This window comes from Lepidochelys olivacea (genome assembly GCF_965140295.1).
Source record: "Lepidochelys olivacea isolate rLepOli2 genome assembly, chromosome: 9".
In the NCBI taxonomy this organism is placed as follows: Eukaryota; Metazoa; Chordata; order Testudines; family Cheloniidae; genus Lepidochelys; species Lepidochelys olivacea.
This window is the reverse complement of record NC_140419.1, coordinates 31,815,432-31,837,212: the sequence shown is the minus strand read 5'-3', so window position 1 is coordinate 31,837,212 and position 21,781 is coordinate 31,815,432. Positions and strand designations below refer to the sequence as shown.

General features: G+C 40.3%; 1 protein-coding gene across 1 annotated transcript in view; it reads right to left on the bottom strand.

Annotated features, from left to right (window-relative positions):
• Positions 1 to 8,126: 8,126 nt before the first annotated feature.
• The window catches only part of SLC9A9 (solute carrier family 9 member A9), a 321,809-nt gene continuing 308,154 nt past the window's right edge, over positions 8,127 to 21,781 (bottom strand). Inside the window, exons 15-16 of the mRNA XM_084638813.1 lie at positions 9,694 to 9,799; positions 8,127 to 9,233 (exon numbers count right to left, since the gene is read on the bottom strand). Coding sequence (XP_084494939.1) covers positions 9,012 to 9,233; positions 9,694 to 9,799 — 328 coding nt within the window. The 3' untranslated portion in view covers positions 8,127 to 9,011. The remainder of the gene's footprint in view (positions 9,234 to 9,693; positions 9,800 to 21,781) is intronic.

Genomic DNA, 21,781 nt, shown 5'->3' with positions numbered 1-21,781 from the left:
GCTTATGACAACGGAAGCTGTTTTTCTGTCAGTATAGTAACACTTCCTTCTGTCAGCATAGTTGCAGCTACGCTGGGGGGTTTGCCAACATAGCTGTGTTGGCTGCAGGTATGATGCTGGTAAATCAACTGCCTGCTCCAGCCAAGGCTGTAGGCATTAGCTAAGAAGTGACAAGCTCACATATGGAAACCAAATTAGCTCACCCGTATGTTTTATTCAAAATAGGTATTAGTGTTATAAGAATGTGTTTAGACTCTATTAAATGCTTGTAAGTGGCTGCATGCATTAATCAGAGTTGTAATGTCTGCATTCTACTCTATAAGAAAATATATAAGTTTTGCTTTATAACGCCGAAAATGTTTGCTCTGAACTGGAGAACCCAGGTATAGGAATCGTCGCCTCTTCCCTTTAAGGAGGCCCTTCAAGATTAAACGGGCCATTAAGCAACCTTGTGAAACAAAAGATTGGTGAATGGCCCTATCACCCCTTGGAAATGCTATGTGTAGGGGAGCAAGGCTCATAGACGAAGACCAAATGGAAAAGATAAGACAGGGTCACAAGAGAATTTTTCATCTCTATGCTGTTTGAACTCTCAGAGAGCCAGAGACACTAAACTAAGGCAGAGATCTCCAGGGGTTACCCGTGGGTCCGTCCTGTAAGACATTTTGAATCGACAGATTATAACATCTCTGTCATCTTTAGAAACCTTAGTTGGTAAGTCATTTTTATTTATTTGCCTGCTTACTTTAGTCTGGAAATAACAATCTCTTTTTCCTAGTTAATAAACCCTTAAGATAGTTTATTAGATGATTGCCTATAGACATTGTCTTTGGTATGAGATCTAAGAAGCAAACTGATCTGGGATAAGTGACTGGTCTCTTGGGACTGGGAATAACCTGATTTTGATTTTTGGTGTAAGTGACCATTTATCACTAAGTCCAGCTTACCTGGGTAGCAAGATAGACTGGAGAGCCCAAGGGGACTGTGACTCCATGGTAAGACTGTTATAGTGATCCAGGAGTTCACATTTGTTACTGTGTTTGTGAAAGTTCATTACAGAACATACCACCAGTTTGAGGTGTCTGCCTGCTTTCTGACAGTCTGCCCCACGGTTGGCACTCATGGTCATGAGCCATTCCAGACAGTGTGACAGCAGGTGCATTTTTTTCCACACTCATGACTGACACAACTATGCCACAAAACTTTGTAGCATAGACCTGGCCTGGCACTGCTTCCACTGCTCCACTAACAGCCCTACATAAAACTTAGCCTCTTAAGTGCGGGTCTTTTTCTTCATTTGCTTTCAATCAGTCAGCCTGCAGACTTCTGTTCTAGCTCCCTGTAGGCCTGTGGGGTTCCTAGTGTTTTACAGCACAGAGAACGTGATCGGTAATACTGGTTTTGCAGCATTAGTGTTTTTTTAGTAGTGTTCTCAAACCAAATTCTTAGGTTGTCAAACTACTGGCAAATAATTCATCTAGGTTTTTAAATTTGCAATCGCTGCTGAATCCTTTGACCTCTTTTAGGTTGCTCATCTCTCTGGCATACAGATTCATTTTTCTCCTTCATCATTCATTTATTCCCCTTTGGCTTTTGGCTTTCTCATATTTTCAGTTCCATTCAGCTGTGTATTCTAAAGCACTGGGTTATATTTAGTATATATTCTACCTCTGGTATAAGAAATCTCATTATGCTTATGGGATATTATTATCCTACTTGAACTCACTTGTGTATTACTTGTCTCAGGCAAGTGTAATGCCTAATATCGCTGTGTGAGGTTATTTCTTTTAGAGTTTAGCTCATTAGACATGCTGCTCTCTCATTTGAAATCCTTATTGAATAAAGCAGCAGTAGTATTTTACTTATGCCCATCAGCCCTCATAGTAACATACATAGACACAGACAGTTAAACAATAAGAACGATGTAGAACAGTGGCTTCAATATACATTCATTTATTCCCTATGGTTTCTAGAATCAGAATTTCAAGCCTCATAGGAGGGTGAAACTAATCTATTTTGCCCAGATTTGGAGCCTTCTAGGGCCTGAAATGATGGTGGTCTCATCTGTACCTGAGACCTGCTTTCTTCACTTGCTGGCTAGGTGAGTGAATATTGCCATCACTCTGATAATACTAATTGGCAAGAAGACTTGATTCGTAAACAGCATCATTTCCATTCCATGCAGCGTGTGCAGGGCTGTCAGAATCCAGAATCCACATTGGAGGGAGAAGATGGAATCAGAATGGTCCAGGGGATAAGAACTGGGTTGGGATGCTCATTACCTTCTTCCCTATCCATGGGAAATTAGTTGGAATAATTAATACAGCCCTAGACTGTATCAGTTTATTTGTGGATCTCAAAAGAGGGTCTGGGGCTGCCATGACTGCTGGGGGAAGGTTCCAGCAATGCAGCTTCAATGAGGCCTTGCTGGCAGGGAGGCCACTAAGGGCCAGAGCCAAAGTGTGTTTGGGGGGGGGAAGGGGGGAGCAGGAGGTATTGGTGGTCTTTACCATGAGGCAAAGATTTCCTCATAGAAACATCCTGGTGTTGATGCTTTTCATATAGGAAGCAACAACCTGGACCACTGACTGATTCCACATCGCTTTTGCATTGCTTCTCCTTACTTTCATGAAGAATCTGTTTTTCTACTACATTTAATCTGATGGACTATTTTGAGCCTATTGGCTGGATCTGCTTAGCCAGATTGCTGAGGGAATATTTGCTCTTCTGACATTCATTATCGAATCAGGCTCACCTATCTCTGAATCCCTTGAAAGGGAGGAATGAAGCAGAAAAAAACCAGTATTATCTTGGCAGACTTCGTTTGCTTTCATTTTGTACATAAACTGGCACTCATGTATTTGATCATGTTTCTGTTGTAATTTGATTTAAATATACCAAAACCGGAGAAAATTAGAAGAAAAAAATTTCAAACAAAACGTATTCAGGTATTTCAGCTAAACCCCTTGAAGGGCAAAAAGTGCCCAGGAAACAAACAAAAGCTCTAGATCAACTCAATGTGAGCTGACTTCCTGAGGGGATTTCATTGGTTGGAAAGGTTCACTTTAAGGACCAATACAAGGGGTTAACTCAACTCTCTGGTTGATTCCTGTTTCCAAACAGAGAATTCTCTTGTTCTGAAAGGATTATTTATAAAATAAAAATGTTGACAAGCCCTTCACAGCTGACTAGCTGGGATTCATGTCTGTTGGGATTATACTGGTAGAGATGAGCTTGTGTTATTTTGGTTATTTAAAACTCGCTGAAGTGGTTCATTGTAAGACGCTGAAGATGCTGTTTTTCATTTTGCTAATAGGAAATAGAGGAAAAAAGGCTTTCTGTTTAGAAGCAGCTCTTTTCAGTGAAACAGAATGTTAGTTTCTACTAATGCTCCGTTCTCAAGTGGCAAATTAATTTTTCTATCTTAGGCATTTTGGGGATTTGTGAAAACATAGGGGTAGCATTTCAAAAGGGCATGTGTGTGCACCCAACCTGTGCACGTGCAAGCTGTGATGCTTGTGTGCTCTGATGTGTATACAAATCAGGATTGTGTGTATGCTAGAGACTCAGTGAAAGCTGCTGTCCATAGCAGATACATACAGATTAACTTTAAAAAAGAAAAGAAACGCACGAAGGCATCAGTCTAACAAAGCATATAGGCAGGGTGTGAGTAGCCTATTGGCTTCAATTGGCTTAAATTTATGCACTGGGTTAAGTGCTTTGCTGGACTAAGGCCTGAAGTAGCTATTATGGAAAAGTCTAAGTTTCATAGAATCATAGAATATCAGGGTTGGAAGGGACCTCAGGAGGTCACCTAGTCCAGCCCCCTGCTCAAAGCAGGACCAATCCCCAACTAAATCATCCCAGCCATTGTTTTGTTATGCAGAACAATGTGAATGTTTACTCATAACAGCTTCTCCTATGTTACTAGATGTTGCATTTCTCAGTGAATGTGGTCACATGAACCTGATAACTTTTAGTGAAGTTTCTTTTTGAACTGGGCTCTCTTTCACATCCAGGATCCATTCCTGATACTTCTAAAACCAATCTAAACATGTGCTGCAGTTTAATGTGGAATCCCAGTTATTGCTACTGGAAATCAAATAAGGATTTAGTAACATAGCAGAATTCCATACCACATCCTCTCTAGCATATTGACCTTAATATTGAGTACGCAGTCACTACATTGTGACTAGGTATTTTATGTCTCATTTTCCAAGCAATGTTTTATTAGATTAAGTCAAATAGGAAGAATAGCTCCATATTTATCATGGTAGTGAATCACATGTTCAGTCAAGCACTGCATTAAATTAAGTAGTTTAAATGTTCAGAGTATGAATTGAATTATAACATAGAGGCGTCTCTCATATCACTGTTTAAATTTTCATGTAGAATTACTAGACATTAGTTCCCTGTATCCCTTATGGCTGAATACAGTACGTTTCATCATGCTATGTATCAGTATTCCACTGGTACAAAGCATACTTTAAAATTTGGAAACAAGAAGAATTTAATAATGCAGTGGACAGCAATATGTTATAAACCCTTGTACCACTACTAGAGATTTCTGGTAGCCCAACTCTGTAAAGCGAATATAATCTAATTTGGTGCTCTCAGTCAGTCCCAGTGGATAGGTGTCCACCCCACAAAACACTGATGTTTCTTTGTTGACAATCTCAGCATGAAGAGCAAGGACTGAATGGCCATGAAGACTGAACTACTTTTCATCCTAAAAAGCAGTTATCCTTCCAAAGTAAGTCTTAAGGAATATTGGCATGCTGGTGTGGAAGATCTTTTCCTACTGTACTAGTCTATGGTTAAGCAGAGAACATTAGCCTAGGGCTCTTAATGTATCCCACTTAATGAAACATGGACACAGCCACAATAAATAAAATGGGGAAGAAATGCAGAGGATGCTCCAGTGGGGGTGGGGGGAGGTGTATTTGAGAACAGAACATTTGCAAAGAGAGTTTGAGTCACTTCCAGCTCTTGGGGAGAAGGAGGAAAAGCAACTTAACACCTGCCTAATAATATTGCATCTAATCATCTCCAAGCCTAACTGGAATTGTTCTTTTCCAAGGAATACAAAGAGCATGGGGATGCTTACACAGTACTTGTGAAGGTTGAAGGCAGTAGCCCTAGATACTGAACTCATGACTGAGCTACAATACCCACTCTCATATGTATAATAACCCACTATCACTAAATGTTCAGCTTTCCTCTATGTGCCACTAGGTGCTCGTCTCTCCTTGTGCTGTGAGGTACTCGTCGACCCTGCCCACCTTGTGCCCCCCAGTGCACAATTCCATCCTCCTTTGGGCCACTCAGGGCACAATGACAGGTTTCAGAGTAACAGCCGTGTTAGTCTGTATTCGCAAAAAGAAAAGGAGTACTTGTAGCACCTTAGAGACTAACCAATTTATTTGAGCATAAGCTTTCGTGAGCTACAGCTCACTTCATTGGATGCATACTGTGGAAAGTATAGAAGATCTTTTTATACACACAAAGAATGTAAAAATGGGTGTTTACCACTACAAAAGGTTTTCTCTCCCCCAACCCCACTCTCCTGCTGGTAATAGCTTATCGAAAGTGATCACTCTCCTTACAATGTGTATGATAATCAAGTTGGGCCATTTCCAGCACAAATCCAGGGTTTCTCCCCCCCCCCCGCCCTGCCCCAAACCCACTCTCCTGTTGAATGTGTATGATAATCAAGGTGGGCCATTTCCAGCACAAATCCAGGGTTTAACAAGAACGTCTGGGGGGGGGGGTAGGAAAAAACAAGGGGAAATAGGCTTGAATAGAGACTGGGAGTGGCTAAGTCATTATGCAAGGTAACCTATTTCCCCTTGTGTCAAGGTTCCTCCCCCACTCTGAACTCTAGGGTACAGATGTGGGGACCTGCATGAAAAACCTCCTAAGCTTATCTTTACCAGCTTAGGTCAAAACTTCCCCAAGGTACAAAATATTACCCCCGTTATCCTTGGAATGGCCGCTACCACCACCAAACTAATACTGGTTACTGGGGAAGAGCTGTTTGGACGCGTCCTTCCCCCCAAAATACTTCCCAAAACCTTGCACCCCACTTCCTGGACAAGGTTTGGTAAAAAGCCTCACCAATTTGTCTAGGTGACTACAGACCCAGACCCTTGGATCTTAAGAACAATGAACAATCCCCCCAACACTTGCACCCCCCCTTTCCTGGGAAATGTTGGATAAAAAGCCTCACCAATTTGCATAGGTGACCACAAACCCAAACCCTTGGATCTGAGAACAATGAAAAAGCATTCAGTGTTTTACAAGAAGACTTTTAATAAAAAATAGAAGTAAATAGAAATAAAGAAATTCCCCCTGTAAAATCAGGATGGTATATATCTTACAGGGTAATTAGATTCAAAAACATAGAGAACCCCTCTAGGCAAAACCTTAAGTTACAAAAAAGATACACAGACAGAAATAGTTATTCTATTCAGCACAATTCTTTTCTCAGCCATTTAAAGAAATCATAATCTAACACATACCTAGCTAGATTACTTACTAAAAGTTCTAAGACTCCATTCCTGTTCTGTCCCCGGCCAAGACGACTACAGACAGACACACAAACCCCTTGTTTCTCTCCCTCCTCCCAGCTTTTGAAAGTATCTTGTCTCCTCATTGGTCATTTTGGTCAGGTGCCAGCGAGGTTACCTTTAGCTTCTTAACCCTTTACAGGTGAGAGGAGCTTCCCCTGGCCAGGAGGGATTTCAAAGGGGTTTACCCTTCCCTTTATATTTATGACACCTTGTTTTTTCCTACCCCCCCCCCCCCAGACGTTCTTGTTAAACCTTGATTATCATACACATTCAATAGGAGAGTGGGTTTGGAGCGGGGCGGGGGGGGGGGAGAAAACCTGGATTTGTGCTGGAAATGGCCCAACTTGATTATCATACACATTGTAAGGAGAGTGATCACTTTAGATAAGCTATTACCAGCAGGAGAGTGGGGTGGGGGGAGAGAAAACCTTTTGTAGTGGTAAACACCCATTTTTACATTCTTTGTGTGTACTTTCCACAGTATGCATCCGATGAAGTGAGCTGTAGCTCACAAAAGCTTATGCTCAAATAAATTGGTTAGTCTCTAAGGTGCCACAAGTACTCCTTTTCTTTTTTCAGGGCATAACACCATGTTCCTCATTTCTTCTTTTTTCTCTATCCCTTCATGCAGCCCGGGTACGCAGCTTCCCTCACCCCACCCCGCCCCCCAAGCTATATTTGGCAAGATGGGGAGTTGCAAATCCACCACTTTTCCTCCGGATAACCTAATATAGAATAGCCCCCCCTCTGGGGACTAACATCCTTTGAATCCCCTTGATTATTATTTTAAGGGAGGGAGGAGGCCAATTTAAGCTTCTGATATTTCAGAAAAGCACCTAGGACTTGTGTTAAATTTATGCTTCGAGCAGCTGGTCTAGTTTTAAATCCAACCAGCAATTACTTAGCCTGGAAAAGAATGATTAAAACTGGATTATATTTAAGTTTGTGTTTCAGTTTCTATCTGTGATGGAATCAAAACCCATTCAGCTTTATGATCATTCACTGTTTCATTGGGATGACTTGTTTCCACACACATCCTCCCCCATGGCTTAGAAATGTCTTGGTTAAGAATGACCTTGTTCAAAACTTTCTCTCATGGTTTAACTTTCATGGTAGGAACACTTTCAAGCAATGCGATAAACAACTTATGCTGCATCTGAGCTGAAAACTCCTGTGCTGAGAAGATATAGAGTCAGATTTTAAATGTTAGAGACATGCCCCTGTGCACATGCATTCACAATACCCAATTTATATGTGCAAATGCCTGATACTGGTACATCATGATCTGTTAGGTGCATGACTGACCATGTGTGAATTCATATGCTGAATTTATGCAAATAGAGCTGGTATTTCCATACCTAAATCTTTCTCTCATTTGTCTATCTAGGTTTTACCATCTTACTTATCACTGTAATATCTAAGTGCCAAATGTAAATGTGTGATTATGCACATCTCACTTTGAAAAATCTTATCTTAAAAAGTAAACTCTTTTGCATGATTTTTTGTATATATATATATATATAATATACATAATACATATATAATACACACACACACACAACCAAACAAAATAAAACCCAGCTCCCAAGAAGCTCAAATCAAAATACAAACTTGGAATGTTTTTACACAACAAAAAACAAATTGTTCCCATCACACAAGCTGTGTATAAAAACCTATTGCTAAGCTATAGCAACAAATGCATTGTGGGATAAGTGTAATTGCTGTATACCATAGTGATCAATCAAAATAATAATAAAAAGTTCTGTTATTGATTTATTTAGCTTGAACGGCTAATATAGCAATGCCCAGTTTTTGTGTTCTGAATTAACCCTTTGCAGCCCAGGGTGTGAAACTTATTTTTGCTGAAGCATCCAATTCGACTGACTATCTAGAAAATGCCAAATGCTGTAAGCATTAAGTGGGAGTCTTAAAACCTTTGTACAGAGAAAGTAGCTGCCCAAAGTTTGCATTTGTACAAAAGAAATTTCCACCTGTCCCATGGGTGATATGTCTGCCCAGGAGCAACTTTGTAAAAAATTCTATGATCATCTGAGCATGGTCGTGTTAATCAAATATCTCTCCTCCACACCTGAATTAATTAACAAAGAGAACATTCAGAAATCTGTGTCATTATGTGCGCACCAAGTACAATCGATGCTGTGAGTGCATCTGTAATATGCCTGTAGCAGACAGTGCCTTCAATTTCATTAATAAAAATTGCCACTGTCAAAACATTACATTTAGTTGTGTAGCAGATATGGATGATGATAATGATAAATCCTCATTTCTCCAGGCACCAGAAGATACATTTGACAAGGTTTCGATTCTCTTCAATTTATGCTTTTAATACATTTTCTAGCTTCTTACCAACACTGCCTCATAAGTTTGGCTTGTATTCCTTCATGTTCCATGCATTTCTTGTGATTACATTTGTACTGCTCACGCCAATGAATTCAACTGGGTTTGTGCTGGAGTGTGTTCAAGATGGAGTTCACATCCTCCTAATCCAAGGTCTCCTTCATGAATGTTTTCCTTGCCTGGAGTCTGGGGTGAGTCTATTCTGGCCTGTGCCGGCACTGGAACAGGATTGGGGGCTTCATAATTTATAGTCAGTTCATCATGATTCACGATACAGTCCATGTCATCATCCTTCAGCGGCTCCTGTGTTTTAAAAAGGAAAAGGGACCCTAATCAGTGACAATTTCCCAGAAATGGAAGGGATGGGATTCCATTTTAATATTTTCAGTGTTAGTGATTAATATCAACTATTAATTACAGTGACCTCATTTTGATTTTTATCAGTTTGAAGCAAGGGGCTGCCTACCGTTTCCTCCTTCTGCGTACCATTGGAAACCAGGCCTTAGGTATCTAAAGTAGGTCACCCGAAAAGCCACAGTACTAATACTTAGTAGCCACTTTTGAAAATGGGGCTGTACTTTTTCACCCCTATCCGCCACTATGAAATGACAGCCATATAGTTTCTAGTCTTGTTAAAGGCTTGATCCAAAGCCCTTTGAAATCTAATAATGTAAACGCTTCCATTAATTACAATGGGCTTTACATCAGGTTCTAAATGCTATTCACAAAGTTTAATGCACACACTATATATATATATACTTACTCCATATGCTTTAGGGCTAGTTAGCAGTTTGGCAATGGGATTACACCATTCAGGTAATGTTGTTGTAAGCGGTGGACCAGCATGGGTTAAAATGGGCTTCAAATACCTGTGAAGTCTGTCAAGGAATATCTCCCATAATATGTATATTGGTGCTAACAAGTTTCTCTATTACAACAGATAATTTTATAATAAAGCAGAAGATAATCATGCAATTAAAGGAAAATCTAGGAGATGGCTTGTGTTTAGACACCCATCAGTCCATTCATTCAGCCATCATCCACTTTAGATTAGTGTGTCTACAAAGCCATTTGATGTTCAGAGTCTGTCAAATATGGCACCATACCATCTTAGCTAGACACACCATGACATAAAAGAGACAAGAGGGAATGGGAAGAGAGGAACGTATAATAAGAGCTCCATGTTTAGCATTTTCAGCTAATGTCTGTGATATTGGGAAAATGTTTCCTACGCAAAAGGATATACAAAACAATTTAAGATTTAGCTGTATGAGCCATATTGCATAAAAGATCCAGTGACAGGGAGTTTTCTGTTTTATTGAAATCGCACACTCAGTGTTTTATAAAATCAATGCCTCTCTTCACCAGGCAAATGTATTTAATCAAACATTAAGCTTCTTTATAGCTGGGGAGTAAGCATAATTTGTTTTCTGTAATGCTTTATTTTCAGTATTCAACATATTCATTTTACACTTCATACATCAATGCTCCTTTATATGAAATTATGTAAGTAAGACTGTAACAGGCGTTTTCTATTGTATTGCTCCTGTCTTTCCAATCTTTTCATCCAAAAGTGCTTTATTGAGATAAAAGAAAAACCTGCTCATCTTTAGCAATTATATCGTCCTTATATCTGCCACTAAAGATTTTCCCAAGAGCACCTCAGGTTGACTTATCTCCTCTGCTACTTTTGCTCACAGTGTAATTTTCACTGTTTTATGGGAAGCCAGTTGTAGGCTATTTTCTCTGCTGAAGAAAATTTCCTCTTCTGGATTGCTGGCTATTTTCTTTTGTTAAAGATTCTAGGAAAGGAAGGGAAAGGAAAATAAAAGGAACAGATGTAAAGCTACTGTCCATGAGCTCTATAGCAGTATCATGGAAGTACAGAACAAACCAGTAACAAAGTGTGTTTAGGTTAACTCTTTCAGTGCCTCAACTTCATTAGTTATTTGTTTAATGCTTATAGGGTATTTAACACTATACAACACACAAAGCACAGGCACTCTATGTCCTGAAGAACTTACAGGCTAAATAAAGCAGACGTAGAGATTTAGTCATAGATTAATTGATTTCTAAGGCCAGAATGAACCATTTGATCATCTGGTCTGCTCTCCTGTATATCACAGGCCGTAAAATTTAACCCAGTTACCCCCATCTAATATGTTCACCTAAATCATATATGTCAGAAAGGCACCTAGTCTTGATTTGATTATATCAAGAGATGGAAAAGCTCTGATGAAGAACATTGGGAAGCTCAAAGGAAGGGGATGGCTAGGATTTTTTATTTAAATGTTAAAATTGTTGACTTGCTTCTTAGGGACATCACGGATCAAGGGCTTTATTAGGGATTGGCTTGGCTTCCCAGAATAGGAATATCCTGTGCTTATGGCGCAGCATGGAAAAATTCATGGGGCCATTTGTGTGTGAAACAGATGAACGGGGTATTGAGACTGACATCAGTGAGGGAGAGGATTAGACTGACACACTAAAAGACAAAGTTGGAGATGGAGGCTGAGGAGGACAGTAGGGCCTTGAATGGGAGGACAAGAAGTTTAAACCAGATAATCAATAAGTTAAGCAGCTGTCCAATTAGTTATATTCTGTTCGATTTAGCTCTTGTTAAAGTCAATGGTCGCAGCCTCATTGATGTCAGTGGTAGTTGCCTTTTGAAAGTAAGGTAGGCTAAAAGGTCTCTGGGAGTTGTTATACATTTTGTAGGTATTTAATTATAAACAGCATATCTCATGCTACTAGTACTATTATTTTCTTATTTTGTGAAAGGAGATTCTTCTTGAGAAATAGTCAACATGGTTTTTGTAAAGGAAAATCATGCCTCACCAATCTACTAGAATTCTTTGAGGGGATCAACAAGCAGGCGGAAAAAGGAGATCCAGTGGATATAGTGTATTCAGATTTTCAGAAAGCCTTTGACAAGGTCCCTCACCAAAGGCTCTTAAGCAAAATAAGCAGTCAAGGGATAAGAGGGATGGAGAGAGGTAAATAGTGGTGTCCCCCAGGGATCTGTACTGGGCCCAGTCCTATTTAACATATTCATAAACGATCTGGAAAAAGGGGTAAACAGTGAGGTGGCAAAATTTGCAGATGATACAAAATTACTCAAGATAGTTAAGTCCCGGGCAGATTGCAAAAGGATCTCACAAAACTGGGTGACTGGGTAACAAAATGGCAGATGAAATTTAATGTTGATTAATTCTAAGTAATGCACATTGGCAAACATAATCCTAACTATACATATATAATGATGGGGTCTAAATTAGCTGTTACCACTCAAGAAAGAAATCTTGGAGTCATTGTGGATAGGTCTCTGAAATCTTCCACTCAATGTGCAGCGGCAGTCAAAAAAGCAAACAGAATGTTCGGAATCAGCAAGAAAGGGATAGATAATAAGAGAGAAAATATCACATTGCCTCTATATAAATCCATGGCATGCCCACACCTTGAATACTGTGTGCAGAAGTGGTTGCCCCCTCTCAAAAAAGATATATTGGAATTGGAAAAGGTTCAGAAAAGGGCAACAAAAATGATTAGGGGTATAGAATGCGTTCCATATGAGGAGAGATTAGTAAGACTGGGACTTTTCAGCTTGGAAAAGAGGCGACTAAGGGGGGATATGATAGAGGTCTATACAATCATGAGTGGTAGAGAGAAAGAAAATAAGGAAGTGTAAGTTATTTCTTCTCATAATACAAGAACAAGAGGCCACCAAATGAAATTAATAGATAGCAGGTTTAAAACAAACACAAGAAAGTATTTTTTTCACGCAATGCACTGTCAACCTCTGGAACTCCTTGCCAGAGGGTGTTGTGAAGGCCAATACTATAATGGGGTTCAAAAGGGAGCTAGATAGATTCATGGAAGATAGGTCCATCAATGGCTATTAGCCAGGATGGGCAGGAATGGTGTCCTTAGCCTCTGTTTGCCAGAAGCTGGGATTGGGTGACAGGGCATGGATCACTTGATGATAACCTGTCTGTTCGTTCCCTTTGGGGCACCTGCTGTTGGCCACTGTCAGAGGGCAAGATACTGGGCTCGATGGACCTTTGGTCTGACCCAGTATGGCTGTTCTTATGTTCTTCCTTTAGCAGGATGATCTGAGTTCTGGCCTCACTAGGAAGTTTTGAGAAGCCATGTTGTGAAGCATAGTAACAATTTGAATGTCCTTATTTGCTGTGTGATTGACTGTAGACTTTGAGAGGTAATTTATATTTTGCCTACAACAGCAAAATCCTTGGAGATAGAAAAGGTGGACACAGCTCTGAAATACCTGTTGGACAGCTCCTGTGGACCTGTAAAAATACAGGCCAGAGTGAGCTATGGTTTTAAATTGAGTTTGGATTTTAGCATGAGTGATAGGCCTAGAGCCTGCGATTAAAACGAATGAAATTATGAAAAAGAAAAATTGTTTGAGTTTAACTTGTATTGGCTAGGGTAGAATTGGTAAGGGTGCTTTGTCAGAGCTTTACTGTACCCCTCTGGAGTCACACCATGATGGGGAAGTGTCTCCTGGGCCTGCACCTGTTTGAAGTATTCTCCATATGTGTATATTTTGGATGTAACCAACGTTAAGTGGCCTTTGAGACTAACAAAGGAATGCTTGTGTGGAAACTGTGTCATGGCAAACTTTAATCTTATTAGAAAAATTATTTCCAGCAGAGCCCTACAAAATCCTGTATATGGCCAGAGGGAGAGCTTCACCTTTTCCCTTATCAAAGAGTGATGGCTCTGGGTCTCGAGGCAAACACAGTTCCCCCAAAGACAAACAAGGTATCATTTTATGCAACAGTTATTATTAAAACACCCCATAAAATATGGAACTCTTTTTCATACCATTCAAATCCGCTTTCAGCCATTTTTCAGGAAAAATGCAGTTTTCCATGGCAAAGGCAAGCCAGGCTTAAACATACATAAGCCAGGCATAAACAGGTTAATAGTGTGGCATTTCATATGCAAGACATTGCTGCATTATATAATGAAATTTATGTCAGAGGCACAAATCTCTGGAAGTGAATGTTCAACACTCCCTGGAGCTTTGCTTTGCTCTTTTGCAGTGTCTCTAATGTTTCTGGTTTGCAGCTTTTTATTCTACAGTGTCTCCTTTGTTAGTACTCCTATTTAAAGCAGACTTTGTAAGTTACGATTATGTCACAGAACTGAGATAAAAGCATAGGTGCTCTCTTTTATATCGATGAGGAAACACTAGTAGGAGACATGCAGAGAGAAAGATATAATTCCTACATGTTCAGAAATGTGGTTTCCTTAAGTAAAAGTTATCTCAGTTCCTTGTTAGATTTTCACTTTGGCAAAGAAAGCAATTTTGATATATGGTATGTTCAGGGCTACAGAAGAAGCTGTTCCATTCTGAAAATGTGTGTGTATTTGTATGTGTGTCACTTGTAAGCCAACATACTTTGTGCTGAGCATATGGCTGAGAGCTGGTGCATGGCTGAGCTGCTGCCAACAGCTGATTTGTACTGTTTGGTCACTGTTCTGTGAGAGCCTGTGTGTGCCCAACTAAGCTGGAGAGGCAATAGCAGGTGACCTCTGGGGGTATAAATACATGCATGGCAGATGTGTCCCAGAAAGGAAAAGGGAAATTTTTAGACAAGATTTCCTTCTGGTATTTGTAGCAAGGAATTCTCTTCAGAGGCTGGGGACCTGTCTACATTGAGTGGTTGAGAGGGGCAGGGCATGATGGTAGGAGATTTAATTATTACGATTGTACACATTTCTTTTTTTGGGGGACCAGGAGAACCAAGAGTGACTTGACTTCAGATATCAGATGCCATGAAGAAGATAATCAGCACTGTAAAACAGTGATGAGAAGGAAGCCATAATTGTGGAACATATTTCAAAAATTACACGTTCCAGGACCTCTCTTATATTTCCTTGAGGGCCAGATTCTGATCTTTGTTTATTGAATTTTTAATCTTAACGATGGAGATCAGCATCTGACTCTGAACTTAGACTGCTAAATAAAAGCTTATGTCTACAGCCTCTCCTTTAGACTTTTCAGAAATGCGACCCCGTTACACACAGAATCTTCTAATTGGGCAACCAAAAAATCTCTTGTGGGATTGAGGTTGCGATGTAGAAAGGAGGGCTCCAATCCATTGGGCATTGGAAAACTATGCTTTTTGTGGATACCCTGCTGCATGGGGATGGGCTCTATCCTACCCATGAGCGAACCAGCCCACTGGCAATTAAAACAAATAACTTTCAGAAGGAATATTTAAACTATACATAGGAGCTGCTGGAGAATGCTCATGATGTGTTGGTGGGCGCCATCAATATTTTGGATAGAATTTGTTCAGAAGTACTGAATTTTCACAGCTAAGAACAAGAGATGAAAATGAAGCATGGCATCTGTCCAAGCAAAAACAAGATTTTCACTAAAAAGGGATAATAGCAATGGCTGCAATGCTGGGAATTAAAAGTACAAACCTCTTTATGCTAACATTAGGAGCTTAAAACTCAGAATGGGCACAATGGAAAGTCTGGTTTGGACACAGTGGCAGATTAAAGCAGAATTCCTGTGTAAAAGGAGCCAAGTCCTCTGCTGAAGGAGCCCTATAATCTGCTGTTTGTTCAGCATAGGAACTACTGCTATCTTAAGAAAATATAGCATTGGGTTTCCCTTTCCTTCCACTCCCTCCTCTTAAACGGATGGGATTCCTTACCCTATGTCTCCCACTATAGGACAGAGGGCCTTTCCGTTAATCCCCAGCCTGGCAGGAAATAAGCATTCCATTTGAAAGGCCTCCAGAACTCTGAACTCCATCTGTCTTTTCTCTGCCGGGTGCTGCATAGCACAACTCTCTAATTTTGCTAACAGGAACACTAGAGAGAAGTATGCTGTGGGGTGGTTGCAAAAGCGAGGATGAAGAGAGCAAAAGGAAGGCCTGAAAGCCATGTAGGGGGAAAAGCAAAGATTTCTGTAGTGTGCACGTTAGTTGTATGGCTTGGGTTAGACGTATGGCAGGACAACAGACGGTAAAAACAGAATGATTTAGCCTGGAAGGAAGAAGATTTAAAGGGGACCTAATTGTGCAGATGTGCAGTGTTCCAAATTATGAAGGCCATAGTGAGAACATCTTTCCTTTTAAACTGTCCCATAACAAGAGAACATGTGAACACAATGATAATAAGCGGCACTCAATTTAGAGCAAATAAAAGGATGTACGGCATTACATAGCATATAGTCAGCCTGTGGCATTCACTGTCTTACTAGGTCATTGAGTCAAATACTGTAGCAAGTTTTTTCATAAGGGAAGGATAATCTAATAGACCCAGCAACATTTATAGTTGTGCAAGACAACAGGGCTGCCTCATCTCATCCTTCAGGCTACCTACAGAGGTCAAGAAAGAACGCCTTCTTCCCATGTACAGAACTGCCCACCCAAGAAGATGTACTTGGGTTATTTTCTTTCCTTGATGTCTAAAACATAAGCCTCTGGCTACTGCTGGAGGGTACTAGATGAGTCTGCCACAGTACAGTAAATTCAGTGCTCCTATAATGTGGTTATTGCTGTGTCTGATTAAAGTGTAAAATGCCTTGGTAAATTTTTTTAATGGATTATTTCAACATGCTATTGGAACCGTAGGTATTAGTCAGGCATCTGATTCAAAGAGTGTAAGCCAATTTCTTAATGCCTGCCTACCTCGTGTATCACAGTTCATTATGTTTCCAATGATGGATTTTGAAAAAAGAGATTATGAAAGCCATTTTTGTTTTAATTTGGCATCTTTCTCTTCTGTTTATTGGTGCAATACACTGCACGCATGTACCAATGGAGACATTAATAGAAATAGCGGAAAAGTACAGGTCCGCTTGAATAAGCATGAGGATTTTTCATTCTCAGTGTTTCATTGTTGATAGAGAGGTCAGCTATCGGAGGTCCAATCATGAGTGATTCATAATACAAACCATAGAAACGGCACATGAACAGTATAGTCATTTCATAAATGTGATCTGTTAAGGAAATGTATATCATCACTATGAACATGGCTTTTGTTTGTTCTTCCTTACTGATGTGCCTGGACCAAAGCCCAGTCCAGATCTGATTTCAAATCTCAGTTTGCAGGTCAAACCTCCCATGTAGCGGGTCAGATCTGAAATCCTAAAATTTGGGAAGGTTTGGACTCCCATCCAGATTTCAAAGTGCCAGGTCTGGGAGGGTTCAGATCCATCATTTTTATTCAGACTCATCTAATCTTTTTCCCCTTGATATTTCATAATGGCTCTGTTCAGTCACCTATTCTCTTTTGCACAGAAGTGGGTTCACCAATTTTAAATCCGTTACTCTGAGGTGTTGCCATAACAGTCCCCAAGTATCTTCCCGTTGAACCATTGGGTTAGATTGTGACATTTAGCCATAGCCCTGAACATGTGGATCTCCACTCCCCCAGGGGATAACTCAGGGGTATTTTGCCTCCTGAAGGCACACTAACTTCCCAAATTCCTTTGTCTGCAGGGTACACATGTTTAGAATGGTGCAGCTTCCTTCACCCAACATTCTTAAACAGCTCCATAGGCTGATGCAAAAGGTAGGCGGATTCTGAGTCACAGTTATAGAGTTTAGGGCCAGAAGGGACCACCAGACCATCTTGTCTGTAAATACAACACAGGAGCCCTCCCTCTGCTCTCCTGAAGGATTTTGATTGTCCTTGGCCTTTCGGTGGGACCTGCAAGATGGGGAGCAGGCATATACCTAGATGAGGACCATGAATAATTTGACCTCACTTCCTTCTTCCTCTTAATTGCAAAGGTAGAGGAAATCTGGGAGAATCAGAATGTAGCAGTGCAGAAGACAGATAATGAGCAACTGAGAACTGAAACTTGGTCTCTCAAGGCACATATCTTCAAGGATGAAGAAGGAGTTCACCAGGCAGTTCTCTGGAATATAAGTAGGTATATGAGACAATCCCTGCTAATTATATGAGTCCTTGTGACTAAACTTCAACTATCCTGAGAGTTTGCTAGGGACTGAAAACCTGGTAACAAAACAGATTATTTGGATTTGCCTCCCAGAATTGGCTTGGCAATACCTATACTGTGATGCAGCCAGCATCTTTCTGACTGAGGAATGGATCATGCATTTGGTAGCCCATATAAACTACACCTATTGGCCAGATGCGTCACAATTATGCAGTTCCTCACAGGGAGCAGTGTAAAGTATTTCCTGCAGGCTAGTGAATGCCTGCCTCCACAGTGCCCCGGGCCTCTGCTAGCTCAAGGGGTTTTGCGATTGAGACCAGCAACTGACCCAGGTGTAGGTTTCCTGTGCTACAGCCCATAGCACTATTGCTAGGTCCCTGCATGTCCATTAATGCTCTGCATGTTAGGTGCCCGTGGCTACCTGTTATTTATTAGCTGATAGTAATCCTTTCGCAATCCTTTGACTTGGCCATTAAAACAATATTCAGAATACACAACAGAAAGCTTGTTTAGTACTTTAAAGACTTGCTCCTAAATCCACCTGCTGTAGGTAGTAGTCTTGATTTTGGGGGTTTGTTGAATTGTCTTTAATATGGCAATGCAGAGAAAATTTGCTTCAACATGTTGACTTAGACAGTACAGAACTAAAGGTACTAGGGGACTAGATAAATGAAAGACTAAAAAGTCAAATTATACTACAATAGTGAGAAAGAAAAGCAGAGAAAGGAAATACCAATCTGGAAGTAAATATAAAATCATTGCAATAATACTATGGATGACACGAAGACAAGAGGAGTATTAAATAATTATGTGGACTGGGCAGTCACTCAGAGTGATCTGGATCACTTGTAAGCTGGGCCCGTTGAAACAAACTGTGTTTTTAATATAGCCAATGCAAGTTATACATCTAGGAATTAATATCTAAAGAATGGAAGAAGCAATGACTCTGAAAAGGATTTAGGGGTCATAGAGAGGACAAACTCCCAATGCAATGCTAATGTGGTCCTTGAATATATAAGTGGGATTAGTGAATAGAAGTAGAGAGGTGACTTTATCCCTGTACATAGCATTAGTGACAATGGTACTATAATAATGTATCTAGTTCTGGTGTCCACATTTTAACAAGGATATTAAGAAATTGGAGATGGTACAGAAAAGAGCCACAAAAATGATTGAAGGGCTGGAGAAAATGGCTTATAGTGAGAGTTAAAGAGCTTAATCTGTTTATTTTATTGAAAAGAAGATTGGGAGGTGACTTGATTACAGTTGTATCTATACCTTCATAGGGAGAAAATACATGGTGCTAAAGGGCTCTTGAATCTAGTGGAGAAAGGGGTAACAAGAATCAATGATGGGAAGCTGAAGCCAGACAAATTCAAATTAAAGATGAACAACCTTTTAAGAGTCAGGGTGATTAACCACTGGAACAACTACCAAGGGTAGTGGTGTATTCTTCATCTCTTGATGTCTTCAGATCAAGACTGGATGCCTTTCTCAACAATACACTTTAGCCAAACACAAGTTATTGGGCTCAATACAGAGGTAACTGGGTGAAATCTAATGGCTCTGTTATAGAGGAGGTCAGACTAGATGATATAATGGTTCCTTTTGGCCTTAAACTTAAACTCAATGACTCTATGAATTAATTAGTTAACTTCTGAAAACAATTTGTCTTTGTATTTCTTCCTTTCTTGTGTGGCCAGTTGTCACGTGTTATGCCTGGGTGACTACACTTGCTAATGTCTGTCTGTCTTCTGGTTATTTTGTTCTGCTTGACTCAATTCAGTAACATTTTTGAAAGCACATCATCTAAGCTCCTCTCTGTTCTGTACCCATTTAATAAATCTTTCATTATCTTTGTTTGTGAATCTGCATTTCCTGAATGAGTTTGACAATGCTCTGTTGCTCTTGTGCTCAATTATGATCATTAGCTTCAAGTTTGTCAACAACAGAATGGAGAGAGCATTTAACTCATTTAGGATGTCATAGAGTTTGCTTTGGGTAAACCATTTACATAGATTTTAAATTAGTTTTGTTTTTGTTCCTGCATCTAACATAAGCAAGTGGTACAATTAGGGCTATGGACCATTTCCCCTTCTTTCTGACATTGGGAAAATCAACTCTGAGATCCAGATAGAGGATTTCGACTCCAATATGCTGCTCCCTCCACATGCACACATGTAATTAGTGTGTAAGGGCAAGATATTCTGGAGTGCACAAGGGAAGCATTGTACACGGGCTAGGTAAATTAGCGATGGGTGAAGAGTCAGAAGTTCACTTCAGTTTGAATAAGTGCTCCAACTTCAAATATGTATCTGAACCCTTATCCAAATGAATTGAACTGCTATCAGTACCACCACTGGGAGTGTGCCCAAACTGCCTTTCCTCAGTCCCCAGGGAAGAAGCACCTGGGAACAGCTCCCTTCTCCAGACAATAACATTTATACTGCCCAGCAGCAGGACCCTCACAGCTGTGGCATCACCACCACAACTTTTTTCAAAAGATAAATGAACTCTTCCTGGGAGCATCAGTAAGGGAGCCCCTCCCACTCTGTGGGCAGACACACACACAGACACAAACGTCCACTATGAGCCACATTTTTGTCACCATCACACTAGATTATGATAATTCTCTGTATCAGGAAGGAACACACAGACTCCAGCATGTGCAGAATGCAGCAACCCGCCACAATGGTGTGGGCTGTCGTGAGTGCCTCGCCAGTGTACTCCAGTCCCCTCACTGGGTCCAAATCGGTTTCAAGTCCTCATTTTTTTTTTTTTTAAAAAATGGTCAAGACTAGAGCTGGGCAGAAATTTTTTTTCATTAAAATTTTCCACTCAAATTTTAAAAAAGGGAAAAAAATCATTTTTGTTGGAATTTTCCATGGAAATTTTCTACTTTTGGGCAAAAAATTGGAAACCAAAATGTTTTGTCTGAAAACTAAAACCTTATGATTGAAACCCCAAAAATTCTACTTGTAAAATGCTGCCGCCATGCCTCATGGGTCTTGCAGTGTAGGTGTCTCATGCTCCCATTCTCTTTTATGGGCTGAGGTCCTTACTGGCCTACGTCTCCAATAATAGACCACGTTCTCCCCTCTTGCTGGGCCCTGGAGATGCCTATTCAGGAGAAGAGGAGCATGCTACTGCTACAGCTACAGCTTCCAAGCAGAGCATTTACAAATGGAAATGTTACATTTTTCAGCTAGAAATGTGTCAGTTTTGAGCTGTTTTGGGTTGTCACTGAAAAGTCACTATTTTCTGTGGAAAGCAGACATTTCTTTGTGGACAAAAACGCTATTTAGTCAAAACTCAATTTTCTGTTGAAAAACAGTTTTGATGGAAAACTTTCAATCTGCTCTAGTCAGGCTCCAACTCCATCAGCAATCGAGAATCTGTTAAGGCAGCGGCCCAGGACAAAGGGCTAAGAGCTAGATATAAAGCAATGCTGATTCACTGGGCTCAGCTGTGAAAGGAGCTACCAGAAAAAGGAGATTAGAAGGACCCAGAGTCTGGCTGCCTTGAGAACACACTGCAAAATCCATGTACTGACGGAACTTTCCCACAATAACTGGTCAATTTTCATATGTAAAAATCAACAACAAAACCTGTATACCCGACACAGAGCTGCTGAGAATTTGGGAGGATAAAGAGCAGAATAATCCATGAAGTCCACTGTGGGCCTCAGTATGCAGGTCCAGTTTGTTGGGAAGTTCTTAGATACAAAGGAGATGGATTTTACAGAAGATTTAGAGAAAACTAAAAAGTAGGATTTGAAATCTTGCAGGAACAGGATTCTCATGAAGTTTCCTGTAATTCCTGCTTCTGATCAGGCTGAACACACAACAAGAGCAACCTTGCTCATGGTATCCAGAGGCACAAACACACAAACCTG